Source organism: Mauremys reevesii, linkage group 13 (assembly GCF_016161935.1).
Source record: "Mauremys reevesii isolate NIE-2019 linkage group 13, ASM1616193v1, whole genome shotgun sequence".
NCBI lineage: Eukaryota > Metazoa > Chordata > Testudines > Geoemydidae > Mauremys > Mauremys reevesii.
This window is the reverse complement of record NC_052635.1, coordinates 48,131,240-48,156,826: the sequence shown is the minus strand read 5'-3', so window position 1 is coordinate 48,156,826 and position 25,587 is coordinate 48,131,240. Positions and strand designations below refer to the sequence as shown.

At 42.4% G+C, this 25,587-nt stretch overlaps 1 protein-coding gene across 4 annotated transcripts in view; it reads left to right on the top strand.

Annotated features, from left to right (window-relative positions):
• Positions 1 to 19,300, top strand: part of RPRD1B (regulation of nuclear pre-mRNA domain containing 1B) — a 44,965-nt gene extending 25,665 nt beyond the window's left edge. For 2 of the 4 annotated variants that reach the window (XM_039497838.1, XM_039497840.1), the window contains one exon: positions 16,547 to 19,300. In XM_039497838.1, the coding sequence (XP_039353772.1) occupies positions 16,547 to 16,696 (150 nt within the window). In that variant the 3' untranslated portion in view covers positions 16,697 to 19,300. Of the gene's footprint in view, positions 1 to 2,586; positions 2,713 to 14,814; positions 14,877 to 16,546 lie in introns of those variants that run through there. The other 2 variants (XM_039497839.1, XM_039497842.1) reach the window with 2 other exon arrangements.
• The last annotated feature ends 6,287 nt before the right edge of the window (positions 19,301 to 25,587 follow it).

Here is a 25,587-nt window from a genome sequence, read left to right as displayed (position 1 = left end):
TAGATGGGTGTTTTCAGTGTGTAATCTCTTAATAGAAAAAATTGAAATTCTAACAGGATGCTAAAGAAACAAGTACAAAACATCCACTCAATTTAAGTCTATAAAATAAGAAGAAAGTAAAGAACTAGCAACATGTAAATACTCAGATTTAAATTAAAAAACCCTGTTCCTAATGCTTCTCGATGACATGTTGTTGTGCTCCATCATGACCTTTTTCCAAACATCTTGAATTGCTAGCTGTATGTGTTTACAAAATCAAACCTTGCTTTCAGCTGAGATGCGTTTAAAAGCAAAATTCTGTTTCAGGGTGGACTGTTTACTTCATTAGCTTTTCTGTTGAAAGTGACTGAGAGGAGAGAAAGTAGGCTCCTTGTTGGTAATATGAACCAGGATTTTGTTCTGTTGAGTCATGAGAAGTGCCAATATCTGTCTGATCAAAAATTGTAAATCATTGTGGATGGTCAAGGTACTGGGGTTGCACACACAAATAACCTTTTTTGAGCTAGTAATAAAAATAGCTAAGCCCTGTGTCTGGGAAGGGAACTTTTGCTGTCTAAACACTGGAGTTCTTATTTAATCTAAATAATCCAATACTACTGCCTTTCATCAACCATGGCAAATTCTACTAACAAATGTTATTTACACTGAATGGGAGTATTTACTCATAGTAGGCTATTACTCAAGAGATTTTGAAATAAGTCCAGGGTGCCAAAAGCTCTTACTGTCCTCAGTCACATAAAATACTTTCAAGACATGATACACCATGACCCGATATAACATGAATTCGGCTATTACGTGGTAAAGCAATGCTCCGGGGGGCCGGGCTGCACACTTTGGCAGATCAAAGCAAGTTCACTATAATGCGGTTTCACCTATAACGCGGTAAGATTTTTTGGCTCCCAAGGACCGCGTTATATCGGGGTAGAGGTGTATATTAGAAAAGATGAGGTTGGACAAGGGGACTACAATTCATGAGTGAGCAGTGGCAAAGATTTGCATGAGTGAATTCAAAGGCTGCTATACTACTAAGAAACCCACGAACTGATGGTTTGAGGGGGAAGGTAGTACTGGGTGTTCAGTCTGAGAGAAAAGACATCAGACATCTAGGGGGAAAGAATGTAGGCCCCACATGCTGTGGAACTGTGTCTTAAACAGTAATTCTGAAAAGGAATTGGGGGTCATGGTTGGATAACCAGCGAAAGAGTAGCTCCCAGTGCAGTGCTTCGGTGAAGAGAGTTAGTGAGATCCTTGGGGGTGTAAATGGGAATATCAAGTAGGAGTAGGGAGGTGGTATTCAGCATTGGTGAGACCATTAATAGAACACTGTGTCCAGTTCTGTTGTCAGTGCTCCCAAAAGGCTGATGAAAAATTGGAAATGGTTCATAGAGCTACAAAAGATTCATGGTCTGAAAAACCTGCCAACAGAAATTGGTCCAATAAAAGCTATTACCTCACCCACTTGGCCTTACAGTGAGTTTCTTAAATCTGTGTAGTTTACCAAAGAATAAAAGGTGACTTGATCAGTCTATATGTACATGGGGAGAAGATTTCTGATAGTAGAAGACTCTTTAATTTAGGAAAGATTTAACAAGATCCATTGGCTAGAAGCTGAAGCTGTACAAATGCGGACTGGAAATTAAGTGCAAATATTTGAGGGTTACATTGGAACACTTTATCACGGGATGGGGTCGGTTCGCCATCACCTGGAGTTTTGGATTCCTTTCTGAAAAGAGATGCTCTAGCTCAACTGGAACTTGTGGTCTTGATACAGGAATTAGAGGGTAAAATTCTGTGGTCTGTTTTATGCAGGTCAGGCTACTGTATTGTAATGGTCCCTTCAGGCACTAAAATCTATTACATAAAGTAATGGACACCACAGTCAGTATTTTAATACCTTAGCATGTATAAACATTCTTACTGGAGACGGTGGCTCCCTATTGCTGATGAATAGATGACTCAAATCTAAGTTCCTTATCTTTGGTACTGACATTTTTTTGATCACCTAAGAGCCCACTGAAATGCTGATTTAAAAAAAAAAAGAAGCATATTGAGAATAAAAACTGTGCCAAAACCTGCAAAGTTAAATTTTGTGTCTGACCATTAAGGTAACAGGCTAGCTACTGTGAAGCCAAGTGCATGCTGTGCCTGTTGAAATAAATGACTAGTATCTAAGAAAAAACAGCAAATCAGTTATACTGTATAAAACTGGAAACTGAGGACTATAGGAAAGATATTCAATGGAGGAGACAGCCTCCATGTTCAAGTTGCCAGATGATTGTAAAATGAAGGTAGCTGAATAGATGGAGCCACATAAGTGAAAGTACTACCAGAACCTCTCCTGACTGTATGGAAGGATGGATGCCTAAAGTATATGTAATATCTGCAGTAGATCAGGATTAGGTGGAACAAAACAGCAGAATGACTCTGCTTGCAGAAGTGTCAGCCTAACCTGGGGGAGGGGAAATTGTGTTTATGGCTGTAGCTTTGGTTTATAAAGTCGATACTATGCACTGTTCCCTCTTTTCTTTCCTCCTCATTTGTCATCTCCATATGCTTTTATTTTTTTTGGTATTCTCTTTGGGATAGGGTATGTTGCTTATTATATCCAGGCCCCGGTATATTCCATGATTCTGCAATCAAGAAATTTTCCATAGAATTCACCTGTTGCTGAACATGGAGATCCATTATCTCCACTTTCAATTAAGTTTTGTGACCTTATAGTTGCAAAGATAACTTCTGATGATGTGACCTGAGTGTAAACCAATGGCTGTCTGAGTCTGCCAAGAGCCTCAAAGAATAGTTCAGAGGTGTGAACTGCTGCCGTCATCTTACTTAATGTTCCATGGACTCCATGATTGTGTGGCCATGAAATTTGTCATTTTCCCAAGCTACTCATGCCCTGCATGAACTTGCCTATAGCTGCCGCTTTCTCCACAATGGGGAATTATTTGGGTTACAGTGCATGCTCTCTTCACCGTTTTGTAGAGAAGAACTGGAGTCCTGTTTGCATCCAAGAAGCATATAGGCACAGATAGCTAGGCTGCCTAGTGAATAGAGCACTAGTTGAGTCCTAGGGGTCCACTGAAGCAGACTACAAGTTCTCTCCGTCTCTGGCACACGTTGAGTGAAGTAAGAAGTCTCTAAGCTGGACTACTGAGATAATCTAGTAATTGCTGCCATAGAACTGGGCTGTCTGGAGAATGCAGTGAAGAAATCAATCATTGACTAACTGTGTATCAGGGAGTATTTCCAACTGTGAGCTATTGGAGGTGGCGGGGAATACAACAAAGTAATGTTTGCAGAGGAATTTGTCTGTTGTGCCATAGAGCACACGTGAGCCATGACTATGTGTTGCTTATACAGTGTTCAGCACAATGGGACCCTGGCCTGATTAGCACTTCTAGGCACTCCTGCAATATAAATGTTATGTGAAATAGTGATATTAAAAAACCCAAATTATCTAGAGATCATGAAATTATTTCCATGTAAGGTTGCTGTCTTTTTCAGAGAGATGCATGCATTGCTACACTTCCACCTAGCGATGAAAATCAATAAAATATTTGAACAAAGGTGAATGTATGACTGGAAGTGTGCTTGTGTTGTGAACTTTATGCTCTGGAGGAGGTGTGGTTAGCATGCGGAGGGGAACTCTGCACATAACACCGTGCCCCATTTCTGCTAGAAGTCAAATTGAATAACATTCTGGGCCAATAGTACTGTGTGGGCTTAGACTCCATATGGCATCGGTATCTATCTTTGCATGGAGCAGGGAATGCCCCAGGGTGTAGGAACGATACGTTCAGGGCTGTAAGTGGTGCTATGTGCTATACTGGACAGCTTCTTAACCTGGCACCCTTAAAAGGTGAGCAAGAGGAGGAGTTTGTGGAGCATGAAATGCTGCCAAAAGCAGCAACAACATGCTTAGTAAATTGAAGTGACTGGTGCTGTGAGGGAAAGAAGAAGCTGTTTTTTTTTTCCCTCTCCCACTCTTTAAATAAGGAAGTACAATCTGCCAGCAAACCTGATCTCCCAAATGTAAGCTTTAGCTCTGAAAGGAGCTATGATTGCCTTCAGCTTCTGAATGGTGTGTTTCTTTGAGAGAAACTTGTTTGCAAAGTCAAGTTTGTTGCTCCCTTGCTGCTGTGAAATGAGAGAGGGAAATTGGTTCCTTGGTTCTGTCTGTTCTCCCCAGGTTAGACTGTAGAGAATATCTATTCAGAGATGCTTGTTCTGCCCAGAAAACAATGGGAAGTGAGCGAACCCACTTGAGACACAGCTTTGCTTCGTTGTTTTTTTTTGGGGGGGGGGGGGGGTTGTTTTGTTTTTAGTATTTATATAATTAAGATGAATTCACCTGTTTGCACTGAAGAGCACAGAATCTGACAGGTGTAAGCTGATTCCCTCTCTGCTATATTATCTACCTTTCCGCAGGGAGGAAATTGCATGGCCTTTTTAAAGAAATCCTCAAAATAACCTATCTATTCAAATGTTAACTTGGTGTCAGACCTCACCACAACGTATCTGAGAGTGCGCTGTTCCTTACATCTTTATACTGGGTCTGCATGCCCCCTCTGCTCCATGTGATTTTTTTGGAGCCTTGAGATCAGAAGCAGGACCCCGAGGTGGGGAAGGTCATATCTAAACTTTTTTGTTTGTAGCAAATCCAGAGGAGCTGCTTTTCAAGGGAGAAAACTTTTAGGGCTTGATTCAAAGCCCCCTGAAGTTAATGGGAGTCTTTCAAGTTACTCTGTTGGTCTCTGGATCAGGCCCTAAGTGTATCTAACTTCTCACCTACTTCACAGCTGAGTTTGGATGAAAATTAAATATAAATTATGCACACTAAATATTTAGTTTCTTGTTCTTTTCCTGCTTGATTTGTACACGTGTGCCGGCCTCCTTTATTGGGACCAAGTAACTTTTTTTATTATCGGGGTTGAGATATTTCCTTATTAGGTTAACTTGTCTCTTTTGTATGCAGCCAGGCTCTCGCAGTCTGCTGTATAGTAAGCTGGGTGTTATAACTGATGTGGGGAACTCTTCCCCCTCCCTTGTTTAACTGTTCATAGTTTTATTTGGCATGCTGATATGCTCACTCTTGATCAATGTGTGGGGGAAATGACTTGTTTATAAAACAATAGGGGTGCTGTACAGAATGGGAGTAAATACAAGTTTAAAAACTACAGACAAGACAACTGAAAGGATGTGGGGGTAGGTAGGATTGTGGGCAGAGGAAAGGGAAGGCAGTGATAATACCAAACACCTCAAAATTGGAAAATCGTCAGCTGTTTTAAAAGCAGGGAATAGTTAAATGGCTGGATTTCAAAGGGGAGTGAATGCTGTATCCAAAGGGATGATCCTCAGCTGGTTAAGTGGCAGTGAAGTTATCCTGAAAGAGGTTGATGTTGAGCACAGAATAGCCAGGATTAAGCTCTAGGAGGTGTTCTTTGTAATACAAATAGTAGTAAGAGTCTGTGCGAAAAATGTTGAGTCCAGCTAGTTACCCAGCTAGTAGCTGTACCTATTAATAATGAATAACAGGCTGCTAGCGGAAAATCTTATGGTCATATACTTCAATGTATTTTGTCTTTTTGAAAAGCTGTAGAAACATTAAGGGAGGGTTTAGCTAATAAACATATGCTGTTTAAATAGCTATTGATCAGTTGCAGTAACTGTTTTTCAACAAAACTCCACATTGGCTTTTTTCTGTAGGAACAGTGTCTCTGCGACTGTCACATTGTGACTTACATATTTTAATGAGTCCACTTTCTAAAAGCTTGTTAAACACAAACTTGAGTGGCAAACTAGAATAGCCAAGGAATGATTGGACTTCTTTGTAAATACTGCACATTTTGGGTAGCCCTGATGCATATTTACATAATTTTAATCAGCCTGTTAAAATGGAAACATAACAAGCTTATGCCAAACTATTTATACAACTTTAGCAGTTTTCAAATAATTACTCTTAAGCCAGTGGTGCATGTTTTAAAAATTCGGAGTGAGGCCGTCTACCTTCCTTTATACAGTAATAAAAATGTCATTTTTAATGTTAATTTCCAAGGATCTGATTTAACTAACAAAATAGATGATATTCACAGCTCAGACTGCAACTGTCTTTAGTTCATTTTTCTACTGTAGCACACATAATGTAGATAAAAATTACCCGCTATTCTGATTTCCTGCACATGAAAGCCTAGTTAAGTTATGCACAACAGGGCAAATTAAAAAGGGTCTTTCAAAGGTTTATTTTAAGAGAGAATTAATCCTGGTGTGGGTTAGTGGGAGCAGTGATGTTGCAGAACATTGAATTCTGGGCTGTCTGGTGTGACTTTGGAGGAGCTAAACAAATTGGTGGTGGGAGGGGGGGAATGTTGGAACTTTTTTTTTTTTAAATTATCCCTCTTATTTCAGGCATTCAACACAAACTGAAGGGTCAGTGCCATTTAAACCTGCAGATCTCTCTTTAATGCTGAAACTTTCCACCTTATATTATGCATAGTGATGGAAGATGTATCCTTTTAATCAACAATGTCAAGCAAAGGGTGTTTGTACATATGACCTGCTACAACTGAGGTGCTTGAAATGAGTATCTGGGGAGATTTAGCTCCTCCAATTCACCTACTAAATTATGTTAAAGCTAAAATAAACACACTTTGTAGTGTAAGCATAAGAACGGCCATTCTGGGTCAGACCAAAGGTCTATCTAGCCCAGTATCCTGTCTTCTGACAGTGGCCAATGCCAGGTGTCCCAGAGGGAATGAACAGAACAGGAAATCATCATGTGATCCATTCCCAGCTTCTGGCAAACAGAGGCATGGGGCACCATCCCTGTCCATCCCGGCTAATAGCCATTGATGGACCTATCCTCCATGAATGTATCTAATTCTCTTTTGAACCTCGTTATCGTCTTGGCCTTCACAATGTCCTCTGGCAAAGATTTCCACAGGTTGACTGTGTGTTGTGTGAAGATATACTTTCTTTTGTTTGTTGTAAATCTGCTGCCTATTTCAATTGGTGGCCCCTAGTTCTTGTGTTATGAGGAGGAGTAAATAACACTTTAGTCATGACTTTATAGACCTCTATATCCCCCTTTAGTCATCTCTTTTCCAAGCTGAAAATTCCCAGTCTTATTAATCTCTCCTCATATGACAGCTGTTCCATACCACTAATTTTTGTTGCCCTTTTCTGAACCTTTTCCAATTCCATTATCTCTTTTTCGAGATGGGGCAACCACATCTGCACGCAGTATTCAAGATGTGGGCATACCATGGATTTATATAGAGGCAATGATATATTTTCTCTTATGATCTATCCCTTTCTTAATGATTCCCAACATTCTGTTCGCTTTTTTTGACTGCCGCTGCACATTGAATGGATGTTTTCAGGGAACTATCCACAATGACTTCAAGATCTTTCTTTAGTGGTAACAGCTAAGCAACTGTTGTAATTGCATACAGGGATCTTATATAACTATAAATTGGGTCAGAAGTTGCCAGTGTAATCTCTATACTAAAATGAAGTTCAAGCTATGAAAAAGTTTGCAATTTCCTATGCTATAGCACAAAGAATGAGTTAAGCTCAGGAATAGCTTTCACTCTGAATTTCCTGTCTTGTCAGTTTAGTGGTCAAACATTTTCTCGTAAGAGTACTTTCCTGTCAGATCACACTGTTTAATGGTGTTAAGTTTTGATTCTGGAGTTGTTTTGCCACAGAGGAGTTAGAATTTTAACTTTTATTCTGAAAGTGAACATAGATTAGGAAGGGCACTCGCGATGCACAGTGCCAGTTTTTTCCAACATCATCCTCAAGGCCTAGCTACAGCAAATATTGAGTCAGTTCTCATTACTCTGACCATAAAAGGCAAATAACATCCAAATGCTGTCAGTCTTAATGAACCCCTCCTATGCACCATGGCAGTCAGCTGAGTGCACAGAGTGCAGACCAGGACCATAGAAGGCAGCAGTTTCTTTTAGGCACATTTCATAGAAACATAAGAACGGCCAGACTGGGTCAGACCAAAGGTCCATCCAGCCCAGTAACCTGTCTACCAACAGCGGCCAATGCCAGGTGCCCCAGAGGAAGAGAACTTAACAGGTAATGATCAAGTGATCTCTCTCCTGCCATCCATCTCCACCCTCTGACAAACAGAGGCTAGGGACACCATTCCTTACCCATCCTGGCTAATAGCCATTAATGGACTTAACCTCCATGAATGTATCCAGTTCTCTTTTAAACCCTGTTATAGTCCTAGCCTTCACAACCTCCTCAGGCAAGGAGTTCCACAGGTTGACTGTGCGCTGTGTGAAGAAGAACTTCCTTTTATTTGTTTTAAACCTGCTGCCCATTAATTTCATTTGGTGGCCCCTAGTTCTTAGATTATGGGAACAAGTAAGTAACTTTTCCTTATTCACTTTCTCCACACCACTCATGATTTTAATATACCTCTATCATATCCCCCCTTAGTCTCCTCTTTTCCAAGATGAAAAGTCCTAGTCTCTTTAATCTCACCTCATCTGGGACCCATTGCAAACTCCTAATCATTTTAGTTGCCCTTTTCTGAATTTTTTTGTAATGCCAGGATATCTTTTTTGAGATGAGGAGACCCCATCTGTACACAGTATTCAGGATGTGGGCGTACCTTATATAAGGGCAATACTATATTCTCAGTCTTATTCTCTATCCCTTTTTTAATGATTCCTAACATCCCGTTTGCTTTTTTGACTACCGCTGCACACTGCATGGACGTCATCAGAGAATAAGGCTCTCCTTAGGAGGGTTTGTGTGCCACTGCTCATGCTCATCTCTGAATGGAGAAAACAGTCCCTCTTCTGCTCCTCTTTCTCTTCTGCACGTTGAGGTCTCTGAATCTCTGTCTCTCCAAATGGAACATTTTCCTTTTTGTTTATCTAACTTTTTTCAAGTGCAGTTTGGACATTTTATCTGAAGTTAAAAACAGTGACTAATAAATTTTTATTTTTAAGGCTTGTCAATGACACCGTATTGCCAAGGACCGGGTTCAGAGGTCTGTCAATACACCCACACGCTGCCCGGCAGTCCACGCCTAATGTAACTTGGAGTGACATTCTCCTACATGATGTCCTGTTTGAAGTAGGACTGAGCACTCCAGTCACTGACTGAAGCAGGCAATGTAGGCTCCTGAAGCTAGCCACAGGGAACCTTAAAAGGACAGGAGATCTTAACTTTAATACACCTCTACCCCGATATAATGCGACCCAATATAACACAAATTGGGATATAATGCGGCAAAGCAGCGCTCCAGAGGGGCGGGGTGGGGCCGGGCTCACGCTCCGGTGGATCAAAGCAAGTTCGAAATAAGTTTCACCTATAACACAGTAAGATTTTTTGGCAGCGTTCTGTCGGGGTAGAGGGGTATTGTGCTTAGGGGTAGACATTAAGGGTATGTTTACGCTGCAGCTGGGACCGTGCCTCCCATCCTGGGTAAACGGACTCATGCTACCTCTTCTCAAGGCAGTGTGCTAAAAATAGCAGTGTGGGTGTTGCAATGCAAGCCTGTGCACCTCCCTCTGTCTGAACTTGGGTGGCTAGCCAGAGCCGCTGCCCTTGCTGCAACATTCACCCTGCTATTTGTAGTGTACTAGCTCGAGCAGAGCTAGCATCTCTCTGTGCTCGGAGGCATGTTCCCACCTGCAGTGTAGACATACACTTAGGGCTTTTAACTAGGCTTAAAGGGTTCACCCTGCCCTGACTGAGCACCATCCTCGCCGTGAAGGATTTACATACTCTCTTGAGACCATAGCTTCTGGGCTGGAGGGATCTGTTCTTTTGTTGTGCCTGTCAGTTGCTTCAGCTTCAGCTTCAACTCTGCCAGCTGTTCCTGCTCCAACAGTGGTTTCCAATCTTTCTTCTCCCTTGTTGCCATTTTCTGCATCAGCACACTGTCTCCTTGGCACCAGAGCAGACCGTGGCTGTTAAGTAGAATGTAGGTAATACAGTATCTGTAGTGCAATCAGCAACCAAATTGGGTGGTAGCTCTTTAACTGGGGGGGTTTGATCTACAGCACAGTGTTCTGCCTGGCATCCTGAAAGTCCTTCTTTTGCTTTCAATCATCTAGCAAAGCGTTCAGATACCTGGGTCTCTTTCTCAACCTGCTGTGGCGCAGCGTCTTTCTCATGGCTGTGATCTTTTTCTGAGCCCTCTTTCTAAGCTCTTTAGGGTAGGACCAGTTGTCTTATGTCTGTCCCGTGCCCCACACGGCGGGGTTCTGCTCCATGGCTGGCGCTCTGAGGTGCAATGATATTGGTTTGGGGTAGATCACTCCCTTTAGCCCCCAGACAAAGAATGTTCTAAGGAATGTACAGATGTGGTGGTTGGGGTGACCTGAATTACTTTGCCATTGATACGTGTTCAAAATCCAGTTACTTTTCAGATAGTCACATGGGGCAAGTGTTCCTGAGTGCTGGAGGGATATCTCAAAATAGTGCACACCTACAAATAAGGATAAACTTAAGAATAATGTTCCCCATCATGTAGTTAAGTTTGTTTGAAGCTGTGCACCATATATTTGGGAACAAATAGCCATGTCAGCCCTTAGAAGAAACTCTATCTCAATGTGCATACTTATCTGCAGCACCAACATTCAGGACAGATGCACATACTTCCACATTAACAGCACATTTTGCAAACATTTTTGTGGGTATGTTCTCATAAGATTTGACTGAGTGAGGCATTCCAAAGATTTACAGGCCTGAGAATCTTTCTGGGACGGGAGGAATGAGATTGTTTTGGTTTTTCAGTTAATTGGAATAAAAACATTTTTCTTTCTTTCATTAATATTAAGGCATGCTCGTCCTGTTCCCTCCTGCTTAGTCCTGCATCTGAAAGATCGGGGAGGGGCTCTGCTCTTCCCAACTAGGCAGAAACAGTTTGCAAGTTTGGATTTAGTTCTATCTTGCAAGCACACCTCTTCATTTCTTAAGAGTAGTTAACTTCATCCCTTGGTCTTCACATGGAATTTGCCACCCCTCTGGATAACCATACCGTTTGGTTTTACTAGTCGCTTGCCCTTTTTTATTTCTCTCCTGCCTGTAGAGAGAGAGAGAGTGTAGCAAGCTTTCTTGTTGCCCTCCCCTGTCTGTGTTGGTGGACGTCCGCATTCTTGAGAGAGTGCAGCCTTTTCCTCCCTCCTTTTCTAGCTTGGATATATCATTGTCTGGCAGATTCATGTGCAACAACTTTCAGACTGCAGCTTCTTTGCAGAAAGTTATCTGTAGATGCAGCAGTATCCACCTCCTATCTGTGAGCAGATACAATTCAATAAGCCCCTTTGCTGTCTGTATTCTAGGTACATGAGCACTCATGCTCTGCCCTCTTTTTACTGCATGTTAACGATTAACTTGTCATGCTTAAGCAGAGCACTCAATTTGCCATAACTCTGGGTGGATGGTGCAACATATACTTCTGGGGGAATTCTGCACCACTGCGCAATGCAGAATTTTGCAGAAATTAATGTTGTGCACACAGAATTTCCTCCCCCCCCCCCCACAGAAATGGGCTGCAGAGATGTTGGCTGACACGAGGGGCCGCTGGACCCAGTAGAGCCCAGCTCACAAATAGAAGATAAGGCTTGGGGGGGGGGGGGAAGGTGAGGAGGGAGGGAATTGGAGAGTTCCCAGCACGCCTGAAGGAAGGAGGTGGAGGCACGTAAGAAACTCTGTGCAAGCCTGGCCCCCAGCATCAGGCTGTGTCTCACTCTGTATCCCTGGTCTCTGTGGGGTAGGGGACGTGAGTGTCAGGGCTGTGGCTGGACTCTAAGGGGAAGAGGGTCGCGGGGTACAGCAGGTGTGAGTGTCTGACCCACCAGCAGGGCCCTGGGCATAGAAACAGGAACTGGGTTGTCATATACTCTACTCCTGGGGGAATTTTTGTTTGTATTATTACAGAAATACTTGCTGACAGGTATTTTGAAATAAGTTACCAAAATAATTGAAACTGGCATGATTCTATAGTGTTGTTTTGACACAATTTGCATAATTTTAAAATATTGTGCAGAATTTTTAATTTTTTTGGTGCAGAATTCCCCCAGGAGTAAACCTGCAGTAAGCCTTGGCATTTCTTTTGGGATTGTAATTGCTGACACTTAAGGGAGAGAAGGGAGGAGAACTGCTTTGGTTGCCCTACAGTCTCCCTTTCTCCTGTGTTGGTTCCCATATTCTACCAGAGAAATGCAATAACATCTAGAACCATGAATATATTGATAAATCTATCCTTAGGGAACTTTTATTGCCTCTATTTCAATTTTTGGTCCCGTCTCTTGGTTTTTTTTTTTTTTTATGCCTTTAACTTCATACCATGTTTGCATTTTTTCTCTTCCACTGTTACGCATTCAGTGTCCGTCCGTCCTCCCGCTCTCTTGTCTCGTTTTCCCCATATGAAGTCTCTTCCCCACATTGTCTACTTCTTTTCACCCTCCTTCCTCGCCAGTCTCTCTGCTCTTTCTAACAGCCTTGGCATGCAGTAGCTGCTCACATGCTGGCCTAGTACAGGGTCTTCAGTGGATCAATTTCTCAGCTTCCTTGTCTGCTTATGATCCCATGTGGACTCCTAGGCCATGGTTCTAATGTCCTTCAGCGCCCTTCCCACTTGGCACTCTTGCAGGGTCTCTTGTTTTCCCTGTGAACTGCTCTTGTTTTCACATGAATGTGCACTTAGACTGTGCACACACCAGCAGCAGTGAGCCTCCCAGTCCGAATCGATAGCCTGTAGAGTGCGAGCCCCGCTAATCAGAGATGTCTGTGTAGACAGGACTTTGAAGTTGCAGTTTGGGCTCTGAAGCCTAGGGAGAAGGGTGGTCTTCAGAGCCTGAGCCACAACTCCAAAGCACCATCTTCAAAGCTATTTTTTAGAGTTCTAGCGTGAGCCCCGCTAGCCCGGATCTTTTGACCTGGGCTGGAGCGGTCACTTCTGTGGGCTGTTTGGACATACCCTTAGAGAGACAAGTAGCTCAGGAGGTAACTGAAAGGTCATTGGTGTTCACCAGTACATCTGGATGGTCTAAGGAGTCCTGGGATTGCAGAAGCATTTCTCAAAAACTAACAGTTGGGGATGTTGGACGCATTCTTATTTCTGTCCTTTGCCTCTCACCAACTCCTCCACCCCCCGTAAATTGAAGAGTGCATTTCCTCCTGAGCCTCTGCCATTCTGTAGCATCTTAAGCAGCACACTAACAGTTAATGAAACCACCAGAGCCTCATTTGAATTCCATCCTCTCTGTGTGTGTACATGTAGATGTTTATGATGTAATGATCTGTTACTGCCTTAGCCTGGTGAATCCGTATAGATATGAAATAGGATGTTAAAGGAAATCCATATTTGTGTGTCTACTGGAAATTTACAGTGGACATCCATACACCCACTTCAAGTGTAGGGATATTTTGCATTATTGCAGTCAGTTCTGTTCTCACTATTCCAGTACAAAGCAATAAACCGATAAGAATGTAAACTCATCATTCATGATCATGTGGGGAATATTTTGCTTTGCTTTGAGATTTGGGGAAGGTGGGGAGAATTTCCATCATTGTAAGGACTAAATGGGGAATTGGATTCAAATTAAAGTTGTAAACTCTTCAGAAGGCTGATTCACTATTAAAGGCCCAGTTTTTCTTTGCTCTTCAAAGAGAGGATTCCATAGTAAACTGTTCTTCTCTTACTACTAATTAAACAAGAAATCAGAAGTAAATTAGTATTGCAATTGACTATATGGAAACCTCTCTGAGGTTTTTTTAACTGTCACATTGTTTCTCATAGATTTATATCACATTTCAGAGATGACTTGAAAAATACAGGATAAGCAATTGGGTAGAGAGACACTTGAATACTGTTTAAAATTACGACATTATATGGGGATGGAGCTCAATGTAATGGTTTAATATTTATTATACTGGACTGTTACATCTTAATGCTATTAACCTATGGTATGTAGGCAAAGTGCTCTGATGGGAATCGTGTTACAAAGTTAATGTGTTAAAACTTAACTGAGCTTTTGAATTGGATAGTATTTGGGTGTGAATGTGTTAGTCTGCTTTTGACAGTCTCTAAAAGTCATTACTAGACAGGATAATGTGATGCATGATGATAGTTGGTTTCCTGGGCTTTTGGGCTTCTGATCAACCCCCTTTCTCCCCTCCCTTCCCCTCCCGTCTTCCCACAGTGAAGAATCAGCTTTATTTCAGGTCATCTTCAGGCTGTGGAATTCAGGGGTGACTTCCCTGGAACTCTTAAAATATTCACTTACTGGACTTCTGAATGAACAGTCCTGGCTGCCTAGCTCTTGGAAGGAATTCTTTCTGCAGTATCTCTTCCTTCTACATACTGCCTTTCTTCTGTTGCTGTTGCACATTTCTGAAGTTAGCAGAGACTATGTTGGTGGTTTCAGTCTCTGACCCTCTGATTTTCACTCACATTTAGTGATTATGTGCATAATTCTGAGTCACTGCTAATGAGTCCATATAATGCTACAGCTGTTACGGTTAATAATTGGTTGTCTAATATGTTATGGATAAGTGCTAATAACACAAATTGACTGGCTAATAGTAATGATTTATCTTTATCCTTGGCTACTTTTATAGTTACACAAGGGAGTATCTACATAGATTGTTCATAATGTCATTCTTCAAATGTACGTGGAGTAAAGACTATTGTAGTACTGTGCGCTGGGAAGTGACGGGCTTGCCTCTCACATACATATATGCTTTGTAGGGATTGATCTCATTTTTCTCTAGGAGGACACTCTATTGACCTTCAGCAAATTAACTAGTTGTTAATTTCAATCCCTTCAGTTGTACCTGAGGAGGGACATGCTTTCTGTAAACCTACCATCATACTACAGCATGTTAAAAAGGTAACTGGACCAGACTTCAACATAAAAATCATGCAGGAGATGGTAAAATTTCAGAGCCATAATTTCTATTTGGCAGCTTCTTACCAGTAATAACAGCCACAGGCCTAGGGGGTCTGTGACTCCGTGATGGCACTCCACGTGTGGCCGAACCCCTGTGCTGCGTCTGTCTCCCAGAAAGATGGCAAACGCACCTATGAGTCTAGATGGAGCAGGAACTCTTGTATGTCAGTATAGGAGGCAAATGTAGAAAATGTTCATAAGGCCTTGAGCCCTGTGTAAGCCACAAAACCGACATGGGTCTGTCCGTGTTTGACTGAACGTGGGGAAAGGATAACAACAACAATCTGAAGGGAAATCCAGATTCTCAGTTTGACCTTTTAGATGATGTTTGAAGAAAGTGTCCCCTGTAGTGACATCTGTTGCAACTGATGAGCCCTACTAGTTGCCAGTGAGAGAGAATTTCCCTGCCATTGCAGGGCCTCGAGCACTGGTTCGCCTCCGTTTCTCCCGTTCTCTGCCTGTGACACGCAATAGGCTAGTCTCCTGTGGGTCTCATTTCGGTGGTTGGGTTTAGGGTGCTGTGTGCTGGGCAGGGCCGGCTCCAGAGCCCAGCAGGGCAAGCACCCGCCTGGGGCGGCCCTTTCCCGGGGGGGGGGGGGGCGGCAGGCGGGGCCGGCGGGCCTGCTGCAGTCATGCCTGCGGGAGGTCCATCGGAGCCCCGGGAGCAGCGGACCTCCCGCAGGCATGACTGCGGACGGTTCGCTGGTCCCGCGGCTCGGCTGGACCTCCCGCAGGCATGACTGCGGCAGCTCAAGCGGAGCCGCCGGACCTGCGAACCGTCCGCAGCTGCGGGAGGTCCACTGGAGCCGCGCGACCAGCGGACCCTCTGCAGTCATGCCTGCGGGAGGTCCGCTGCTCCCGCGGCTCGGGGGCGCCTCCTGGGCATGACTGCTTGGGGCGGCCAAATTTGTAGAGCCGCCCCTGGTGCTGGCCTCTGATATGCAGGAGGTCAGACTAGAAGATATAATGGTCTCTTCTGGCCGTAAGCTCTAACTCTGTGACATAATTGACAGAGGCACTAGGGGACTCTACCCTACCTCAACAGGAGGAGGAGAATTAATGGCTCTGGAATACTAAAGCTTGTGGCATTCCTGTCAGTCACGTGCTGTGAACGTGGACCCAGGTGATGGGGAGCTACGAGACTGTCTGTAATTATTGTTGAGACCAGGTGGGTGAGGTAATATCCCTTATCGGGGCAACTTCTGTTGGTGAGAGAGAGACCAGCTTTTGAGCCCCACACAGCTCTTTGGGTCTGGGAAAAGTACTCTGAGCATCACAGCTAAATACAAGGTGGAACAGATTGTTTAGCATAAGTAGCTAGCAGGTATTCAAGGTAGAGTGGCCTGTTAACACCTCTGCAGTCATAGGACAAAAATGGGGTTAATCAGTTACAGATTTTTGTAATAACCCATAAATCTAGTGATTACCTCACCAACCTTGTCTTCCTAATATTCTAAGACTGACCATGGTTACAACAACACTGTAATTATTGTTCTCAGAGTTAGCAATCAGTCTTCTCCAGGAAACAGGTCCTAGAAAACTCTCTCAGTACCCACTGATCACGTGTAAAAATCTGTTTCTAATCTTATTCCCTTATCTCTTCCCCTCAGGAGTATAAACAGAAGCTTGCTCGGGTAACCCAGGTCCGCAAGGAGTTGAAATCTCACATCCAGAGCCTTCCAGATCTGTCGCTGCTGCCCAATGTAACAGGAGGCCTGGCACCTTTGCCATCTGCTGGTGATCTGTTTTCAACTGACTAGAACTAATGGTGCCCGCATTTACTACTTCCCCTTAGTACCAGCAGAAATAAGAAAACTCTCATGTTGACTGGAAATCCAGTCTTCCAATGATCTACCATAGGAATGAACATACAGACCCTACTTTCAACTTACCAGCTGCACATGCGTGCTCTCTGTGTACAGTGTCTCACGTTGAGGGGAAGATGGAGAGTATGTATGTCCATGTTCTGAAGGGAGTGGGTATAGAGTCCATATATATTTTGAAAAGAAACTTTTCTCACCTTTTCTCTACTCAGATTAGTTTCTGTTTGCTCTTAGCACTTGTTACTCCCGCAGAAGTCATAAGAATCATGTACATATACCTTGAAAGTTTTTTCAAAGAAATGTTGTGTTTTTCTCTCTAAAAGTGTCTGATTATTTCTGAATCTGTTTTGTCTGTGTTAGTTGGGTTTCTGATGTTCAAATCTATAAGCAGTAGAGTGGCTAGCGTGCTTTATGGGGGTGTATGCATGTGTGTACTGTACCATACTGGGATCGGGGGGACATGTCCATAGAGCAACAGTACAGTTAACCTTTTGTTAAATTTATAGTTGCTGTTACTGTTGTAGGAATGACCTCAAGGTGGTTCCTATCTGGTGTGGTGCATATGTATATACTTTGAGACACGCGCTATGGGCAATAGAAATGAACAGCTTGTTGTTGTGAATTAGGGATAACTTCATAACTTACACTCAGCTGAGCAATGCAGAACTGGTTACTAGACATGAGTAGAAGTGAATTTTATTCCGACTCCCTTGTATTATATTTATACCACATTTTCCCTCTGTATTATATAAATGTAAATGCTACAGACATTTAACTAGCCAAGAGGTTGGAGTGGTGGAATAAAGCTAGTGATATCTCAGATAGGTACTGTAACTTGCTTTGTGACCTTGAGAATGGCTATATTGAAAATTTTGTTCTATGAATTTTGTCTCCTTAGTTTAAATAAGTGAATTTTATTTGATGGACTGAAGTTAAATGTGGTATAAATATTTTATTTATACAACGTATCAACATATACAGACCTGTATGTATATGTATGCCATACATCAATATACATGTGCATGTATACATTGGGAGGATGTATGTAATTTCGTATTGCACATTGAGTCGATTTTTCCCAGTAAAAATCGAAAAATGAATTTAAAAAGTACTAATTCTAATTCCATGATCGTGCTAGCTAATGGTATAACTACCATGGATGTAGTTAGGTTTAAATTTTTGTGTATTAGTTTTAGCAAGCAGGCCTGCCTGCTCATTGCAAACCATTCCAATCTGGCAATTTTGTTTTAATGTAAACACTTCTTGCTAAGGGCACGTCTTCACTAGCAATGCGGCAGTGCTTTAACCTGGCTGTGTAGTCGTGGCACCAGTGCTGGTGCACTGTCTGTCCAAGCGCTATAAAAAACCCACCTCCACAAGTGGAGTAACTCCCAGCGCTGGGGCACGGTCTACACTTCCACTTTGAAGCGCTGAAACTTGCAGCGCTCGGGGTGTGTGTTTTCACACCCCTGAGCGAGAGCGTTGCAGCGCTGTAAAGTGCCATTGTAGACAAGGCCTAAGACTTACAAGCTGCTGGAAACACTTGATTAGATAATATAGGTTCTGTATTACAAAGGCTGAAACCAGTAAGGCAGAGTGATGTGCTTTGTTGGTGCCTCACTGTGGTCTTAAGCTGCTCTTTTCAAAGACATGAGAGGAAGCCTATAGAAATATGAAGCTTGTTCTGTGTGCTCATTAACTTATTTTACAGGGAATATAATGGCTAATTCAGCATTCAGTGAAACCGAATAAACTAGCATGTCTGGTCATTTAGTTTGTGAAAAGTTCCTGCACTTCATTTTGGCCCTTTTATTCTTGCCTCCTTACTGCCCACCTGTGGAATCTGTTTTCCCCTTGTTGTAGAGGAGAATTCCTGGGGGCAGCAGTACATTCTTCCATGAATTGATGTGATTGGAGAGCCCTTTAGCTAAATGTTTGGACCATAAAGTGTTCTACACTCTCTGCTTTTGCCAAAAAAAACAAAACAAAAGAAAACCCCAAACTCTTAAACACAAACCAAAAGATGCGTTTCTGTTGTGCCCCAGCTCAGTTTAGTTAATCCCAGGCTGTATTTTATTTAAACAGTAACTATTCTTGACCTGTAATTTGGCTGCATAACCATTACAGGACAAAAATGAAGCAAAACTGTCATAGAAATTATGTAGACAAATGAGTGTTGGCATCTCAAACTGCTATTTTGGATGGATTTTGTGTGAGAAAGTTGTATGTTTGTTTTTTAAATTGAAATGCTTTGATTTTTCCAAAAAATGTGTGTGTTTTACTTTATTTTGCTTAATTTAAATAGTCTTGTGGTTTTTATTGGGGGGGGGGGGAGGGGGAAAGGATGCCTGGTGAACTGGGTGCAACTTCATCAAACAGTTTCCCCAAAGTGTCTCTTAAAAAAAAAAAAAAAAGGCTTAAATCTGTATATGAATTGATCTAGGAATTCATTTAGAAGTATAGGCTGCCATTTTGGCAGCAGTATATTCTGAAATGTCTCAGATATCTATTTTTGAATAAAGAGGGTGTTGTTGAATGGTACTGGGTTTATTTTATTCAGAGCTTGCATTTTGCACTGGCACACCCCAGGCGTTGCTTTGTTTAAAGCAGTGAGATCCATGTGTAGTGGCTACTGGAGAATTCCCACTTTGAGGAGTTCTGCAGCTGTGAAGTATCATTTGAACTTGGCAAATTGACAGTCGCCCTTTAACTGCTTACAGGCCACACTTTTGTATGATTATCTTAGATCATCACCACACCAAAGACCCTCTACTCCAATGGACTAACTCCTGCTTAGAGGGGCAGAAAGTTTGGGAGACAAATTCAATCAACAAGTAATCCCGGTTGCACCAGGAAACGTGTAACTAACTACACTGTAATTAGAATGCTACATCAAGAACTGTGGTTATAAGAGTTTTTGATACTGGGTAGTTGAGGCACTTTAGCTTTAGAGAGGGTGGTATGAAAGAGAAAACGTAGAAGTTGTGATATTAGTTCTTGCATAATGTTGACCAGAGTGTGTGAGAGATGCTTATGGCAAGGTTCTTCAGCCTAGATGACTTCTGAGTTTAAGGATGCCTTCAGACAAATTTAATTAGCAAGGGGTGCATCTACATTGCAGATAAGGCTTAGAGGTTGGAGAGTAGCCATAAATATTCTCCTGCCTCTCAGATTTTATACCAGCTTGAAGTCCTGTAGTCTGTGACATATTTAAAATTCAATGCTACTTTCATTACCGTGAAAGGCATTCAAGGTGGACATCCTTCCTGTGAATAAGAGGAGACCTGTTTCATTTTCCTGCTCACTTGAAAATTCTTCATCTTCTGGTGATCCTAGGAACTAGAAGGAAGATTTTTCAAAGGCACAGATTGTAGGTAGGTGCCACCTGCCAGACACGCCTCTGGAGATTTTCATCTTACAGTTCTCCAAAAAAGACTTGGCTTGTTCACAACTTCTTTCATACTGTTCTCTACTTCAGCACACTGTGTACCCTTCACCAAAAACATAACCATCAGATAATGCTAGTTAAAAGGCTAATACCAATATTTCACACCTTCTCTGAAACAGTGGAGGGGGAAAAGAAACTTGGGTGTTAAGAGCACAAGGATTTATGTAATTTTGTGAAGTGCTCAGATACCATGTGATCATGGTGTCAATAAAATTAAAACAACTTTTTAGCTTCCACAGAGGAGTTAGAGGAAGTAGACTCTGGAGGCTTTGTGTTTTGTCCCTTATGCTACATGAGAGCATTAATATGTTTAAAAAGTATTCTGATGCTAGGAGAAATGAATAACCTCAGTACTTTACCCAGTCTACTGTCCAGGAGTCAATATATGGTGTCCTTGTGTCCTATGAGCAGGTGCTCCATACGTCTATTCTCTACTCCTTCATTGTAGCATGGTATATACAGTTCAGCTTGCAACTTGCAATCATCTGCTTAAGATGCTCCATTAAATCTGACTTTTCTGCAAGAGCCAGATACATTTATAAGTGCACTAGGCTGCTGCCACACAAGCTCTGAAATCTTGCTATTATTTTGAGGATCACACCGATTCTGTTTTTTACAGTTGAATGAAAGCCTAGCTATTTAGCATGTTAAAATGATCACCAACTAGTGTCATCACTATTCCTGCCAATAGCAAACCTTGGAAGTGCAGCATTGTAGAGTAGGAACCTCCATCTGGTTTTGAAGTCAAGAATAAGACTTCGGATCTTAGGACCCAATCTCCTTTCAAGCTGGGGGAAAAAATACATGTTGTAACCTTTTTAAAAACATAGCCCCAGTATGCCAGACATCTCGAGTGATTTTTGAAAGGAGATAGTTAAGACTTTTGTGTAGTCCTAAAATCTTGTGTTTTTAATGCCCCTTAAAAGCCTAAATATGTTTTATCAGTTTTGACAAATATGTGACCTCTTCTGTATGGGAGCAAAATGTATTTCCCTAATTTGTGTGCCAGTATTGCTGCAGCTCCACGAGGAACTGTGTAGCCTATTATCAGAGGGTACCTGTGTAGTCTGTATCCACAAAAACAACAAGGAGTCTGGTGCCACCTTAAAGACTAACAGATTTATTTGGGCATAAGCTTTCATGGGCTAAAACCCACTTCTTCTGAGGACTCCTTGTTGTTTTGTGTAGCCTATTGCCACTGCCATGGAAGGATAAACAGGGAGGTTTAATGAAAGTACAATTCTCTGAAAACTGACTTTGTAAAACTGTCATCTTCAATCAATCTGTGTATTCAGTCACATTTGCTTATTTTAGTGACAAATATAAGTTACTAGTGCTTTCTCTGCCAGCCCTGTAGCAGCGTGGGTGGGGAGGTCTGCTCTGGGTAGTAACAGAACTGTTTACTAAATTCCAGGCCAATTTGTGTACCATTTAAACCCCACCAGATATTCCTAGCGCTAGTGTAACTGACAGCTGGAGTTGCCTGAATACTATTCATCTAATTGATCCAATGTGTGTTGTGATATTTTTCAAATAACATTAACAACTTGTTTTCAGTATTTGTCTACCTTGAAAGGCAGAATTTTGTCTGCCTGATCTCTCTCCTTTTGATGGGAAACCCAAAAAAATACAACTAGACTTTCAGAAATGAGATGCTTAGAAAAACCTTTCTATTTCTTAAATAGAGCAGATTTGATGTGGAAATCAGAGATGCACTAAGCATGGAGCTCCACAGTGACATCTTTAGGCACATTTGTGGAGTAGAACTGCATGTTTTAGGTACCTCAAGAAATAGTGGTGGATCTAACTTTATCAAGTCAGTTTTCAGAGAGCACGTTTTCCCTTGTATGACAAACTAATTATTAAATAAGGCAAACTTTGCCCCACAAGCTCCGTAAGTATCTCCTTCAAAATAGTGCAATGGTTGGAGGATTTCTAATTGATAAACTGCCTTTTTTGGGGGGGTGCTGTGGTCTCCAAGACTGCAGATTTCACTTAATCAGAGATTCGTCATTCAATTTTTTTTTCTTTAGAAGAGAGAAAGTCCTGTTCTAATGTTTAAAATCAAAGCTGGCTCCCTTGTGGAGGACCTAAAGAGATTCCATAAAGGCAAGTGGCACCAGACCCAGTGTTTGCTGTTTTGGTTATTGGTCCAGCCTTCCTTGCAGTTTTCCCTGCCATACATGTCAATTGCTTCTACTAACCTTTACTATCAAACTCTGCCTGTTAATGAAAACATGAGGGGCTTATATTTAGCCACATTTTCAGTACTGGGTTTAACACCACAGCATTTAATAAGTACTAGCCTCTCCTTACAACAGGTTTCAGTTCTTTCAGGTGTAGTTATTATGTAAGTGCAAAATGTGAATAGTGATTTTCTCCAGGGATTTCATAGAGGGGATAGTACTTTATTATCTGTAAAATACCATGTGTAATTATGGAATTAAATACTTTCATTTTACAGATGGGAAGCCGAGAGACAGGCCAAGCTTTCCCAACAAGTGCAGGGCAGAGCTGGGACTACGACCTGGGTCTCATTGTTTGTGTTCCCTTTGTCTTCACAGCTGAGCCACACAACTCTATCAGATGCTGCTGTGAAGCAGCTGTTTCAATAGGACTATGGGACACCTGGTGGTGGTGGTGGTGGTGGTGGTGAATGATGATTATCCAGACCTCTGGAATAAAGTTAAAGATGGTTTGAGGCATTTGGGGTTTTTTGTCTATGGATTTTTAGGGTACAATGTGCATTGATGTAGAACCTTATACTGTATTCTCCTTGCATCTCATTCCTGTGTCTAGTAGCTAAGTTCAGCTGCAGAGGGGCTTGCTTCAATGGAACCTGCATAAGCAGCCATTTGATGCATCCCTGTTGCCAGTGGTGCCGGAGAGGTGTCTACCTCCAGAAGAATCAATGGCTTCATATGGGTCTTCTGTTTCCTTTTGATTATCTACACTAGTAGCAGCAATTGTTCAAAAAACAAACTCCTGGTTGGCTTTCATCTGTTTGCATTGTTGTGGCTACTCCAGGATTTTTATGAAGGTCCCTGGCATTAAGGAGCTGCAAACAACACTGGCCAGCTGTGCCACCTGCAATTAAGTGCATTTCTCTTTCATTTTTGAGAAAGCAGAGAGCCAAAGTCAAATCATCATCCTTGAGATCCCCACTTCAAAATGTCCTGAGCTGTGATGCTGACACAATTTTGACAATGAGACGCCTGGTGAGCTGAGACAATCTTATTGTTTCCTTGTGCTTCCCCATCTGTCTGTATCCAGCTGTTGTCTCTTGTGTTCTACTTTGACTGTAAGCAGTTGAGGGCAGGGACCATCTTTTTGTTTTTGTTAGTATAGCACCTACCACAGTGGTCCATGATCATGGCTCATAGGTGCTACTTCAATAAAATAACAAGCATTGTAAGGAACAAATGCTTTGGTTGGGGCTTACAAAGTCTAACTTCAAAGCGGTGAAAATATCAGTTCACCAGTGCTAAAATAGATGAGGTGGAGGAGGGAATATCTCCTATTGGGCCAACTTCTGTTGGTGAAAGAGACCCTTTCGAGCTCCACCGAGCACTAGGAGCTATGGCCTCACCCACTTTGTCTCTAATATCCTGGGACCAACATGGCCACTACAAACAAGTGCTAAAATAGTAACTTCCAGGGTACAAAGATTTTCCAAGGCCTATGGGCACTTTGTCTCTGTATCCAAGTTTGTAGAAACTGCTGGGTGACTGCTACGCCTTGTTCTGCTCGCTTGTCTTTCTCGTGGCCCCTTGAGTAGTTCCTGTCCATTATCTCCATTCTCTTCTCTCTACTGCACCATGGGCTGGCCTTGTTTGGTGCCCAGATACCATCACCATCGCATCTCCCAGTTCTCATTTGTAGACCCAACAGATAAGGTGAAAGGAAGAGAGAGGAGCAAGCTCTGTGTGTGTGTGTGTGTGTACATTTCTTAAAACACCAAGAAAAAGACTAGCATTAAAACATACCTACACGATTTGGGCATATGCTGTTTCTAGTCTGTATTTGCATGCATAAAGTGATGGTTGCTCAGAGGTAAATGGCTGACTCACGCACACATATATCCACTGCACAAGTAAATGCCAGATTTGGGGGGACACGTTTTGTGGGTACAACTACACCATCAGCCTTTAAAAATCTGGTTGTAAGTACGTGTCTTTTCCCAGCATTCTCCTCTACTCCAGGGATTTAATGGGTATCTAGAAACTTGAGTGTTTTATGGTCAATTCCATTATACTGGTTTCAACTCAGTGCTGGCAGCAGAAAGAAGAGCCCGTGTGGATATTGCTTGGAAACGGACCTTTTTCATTTGTAGGGATCTAGCAGACAGATGCGTGATACGGTTTGAAAATGAGAAGGCTCATGGCGGTAAGCAAGGCACCTGCTTTCGTGGGTCTGGTGGATAGATAGATATCTATAGAGATAGATATATATATAGAGAGAGAGATGTATATCTCCTCATTGTCTTATGCACATGAGTCTAGCCACAGCAAATACGGTGCAAGGCCCAGAAACAATGCTCGTCTGTTACATGCTGCACCCACTATCGAATTAAAGCCAGCACCAAAATCCTGTTCACTATTTTCTCCTTCCTGGCACTGTATGAAGAGACCCTTTCTGGTGGGCATGGAAATCCCGTTCTCTCAAAGTGACTCTCATGGCCAGACTGCAACCTGTGAGCTGACCATGCGTCCTGTGGAATACTGTTTTCATGGAAGAAGTTGGGGGAGGGAATTGGGACTCCTCGGTTCTGTTCCTTGCTCTGCTGTTGCTTATGCTACATGTCCATGCCTCGGTTTCCTCCTTTGTTTGATCAATATAAAATACTTTCCTGCCATGGCCACATGGTGGAAGGCTGATGTTTGCCAGGGTCTTGGAGAGGGTGCAAGGGAAAAATCCTACCAAGCTGCAAAGCATTGTGTTTGTATTACTGCCAGTCTCCGCTCGCTTGATCAAGGCAAATCGAGGTCCTTAAGGCTAGAATGAGCAGACAGTCATTCCCTGGGTACCAGTGTCTGACACCGCAGTTGGCCAAGATGTATTTATCTGTGTTTTCCACGTACATGGATGTCATGAATGACTGACTTCCCCTGTACCAGAGCATTCTGGGACCTAGAGATGTAGCCAGACTTTGGCTGCCCCACTCCAGCTTCTGAGTGAACATCTCTGCTATCCTGTGAGAGACTCCTCATTAGACTTTAAGGTCAGAAGGGACCATTATGATCATCTCTCTGACCACCTGCACAATGCAGGCCACAGAATCTCACCCACCCATGATTGTAACAAACCCCTAACCTATGTCTGAGTTATTGAAGTCCTCAAATTGGGGTTTGAAGACCTCAAGCGGCAGCGAATCCTCCAG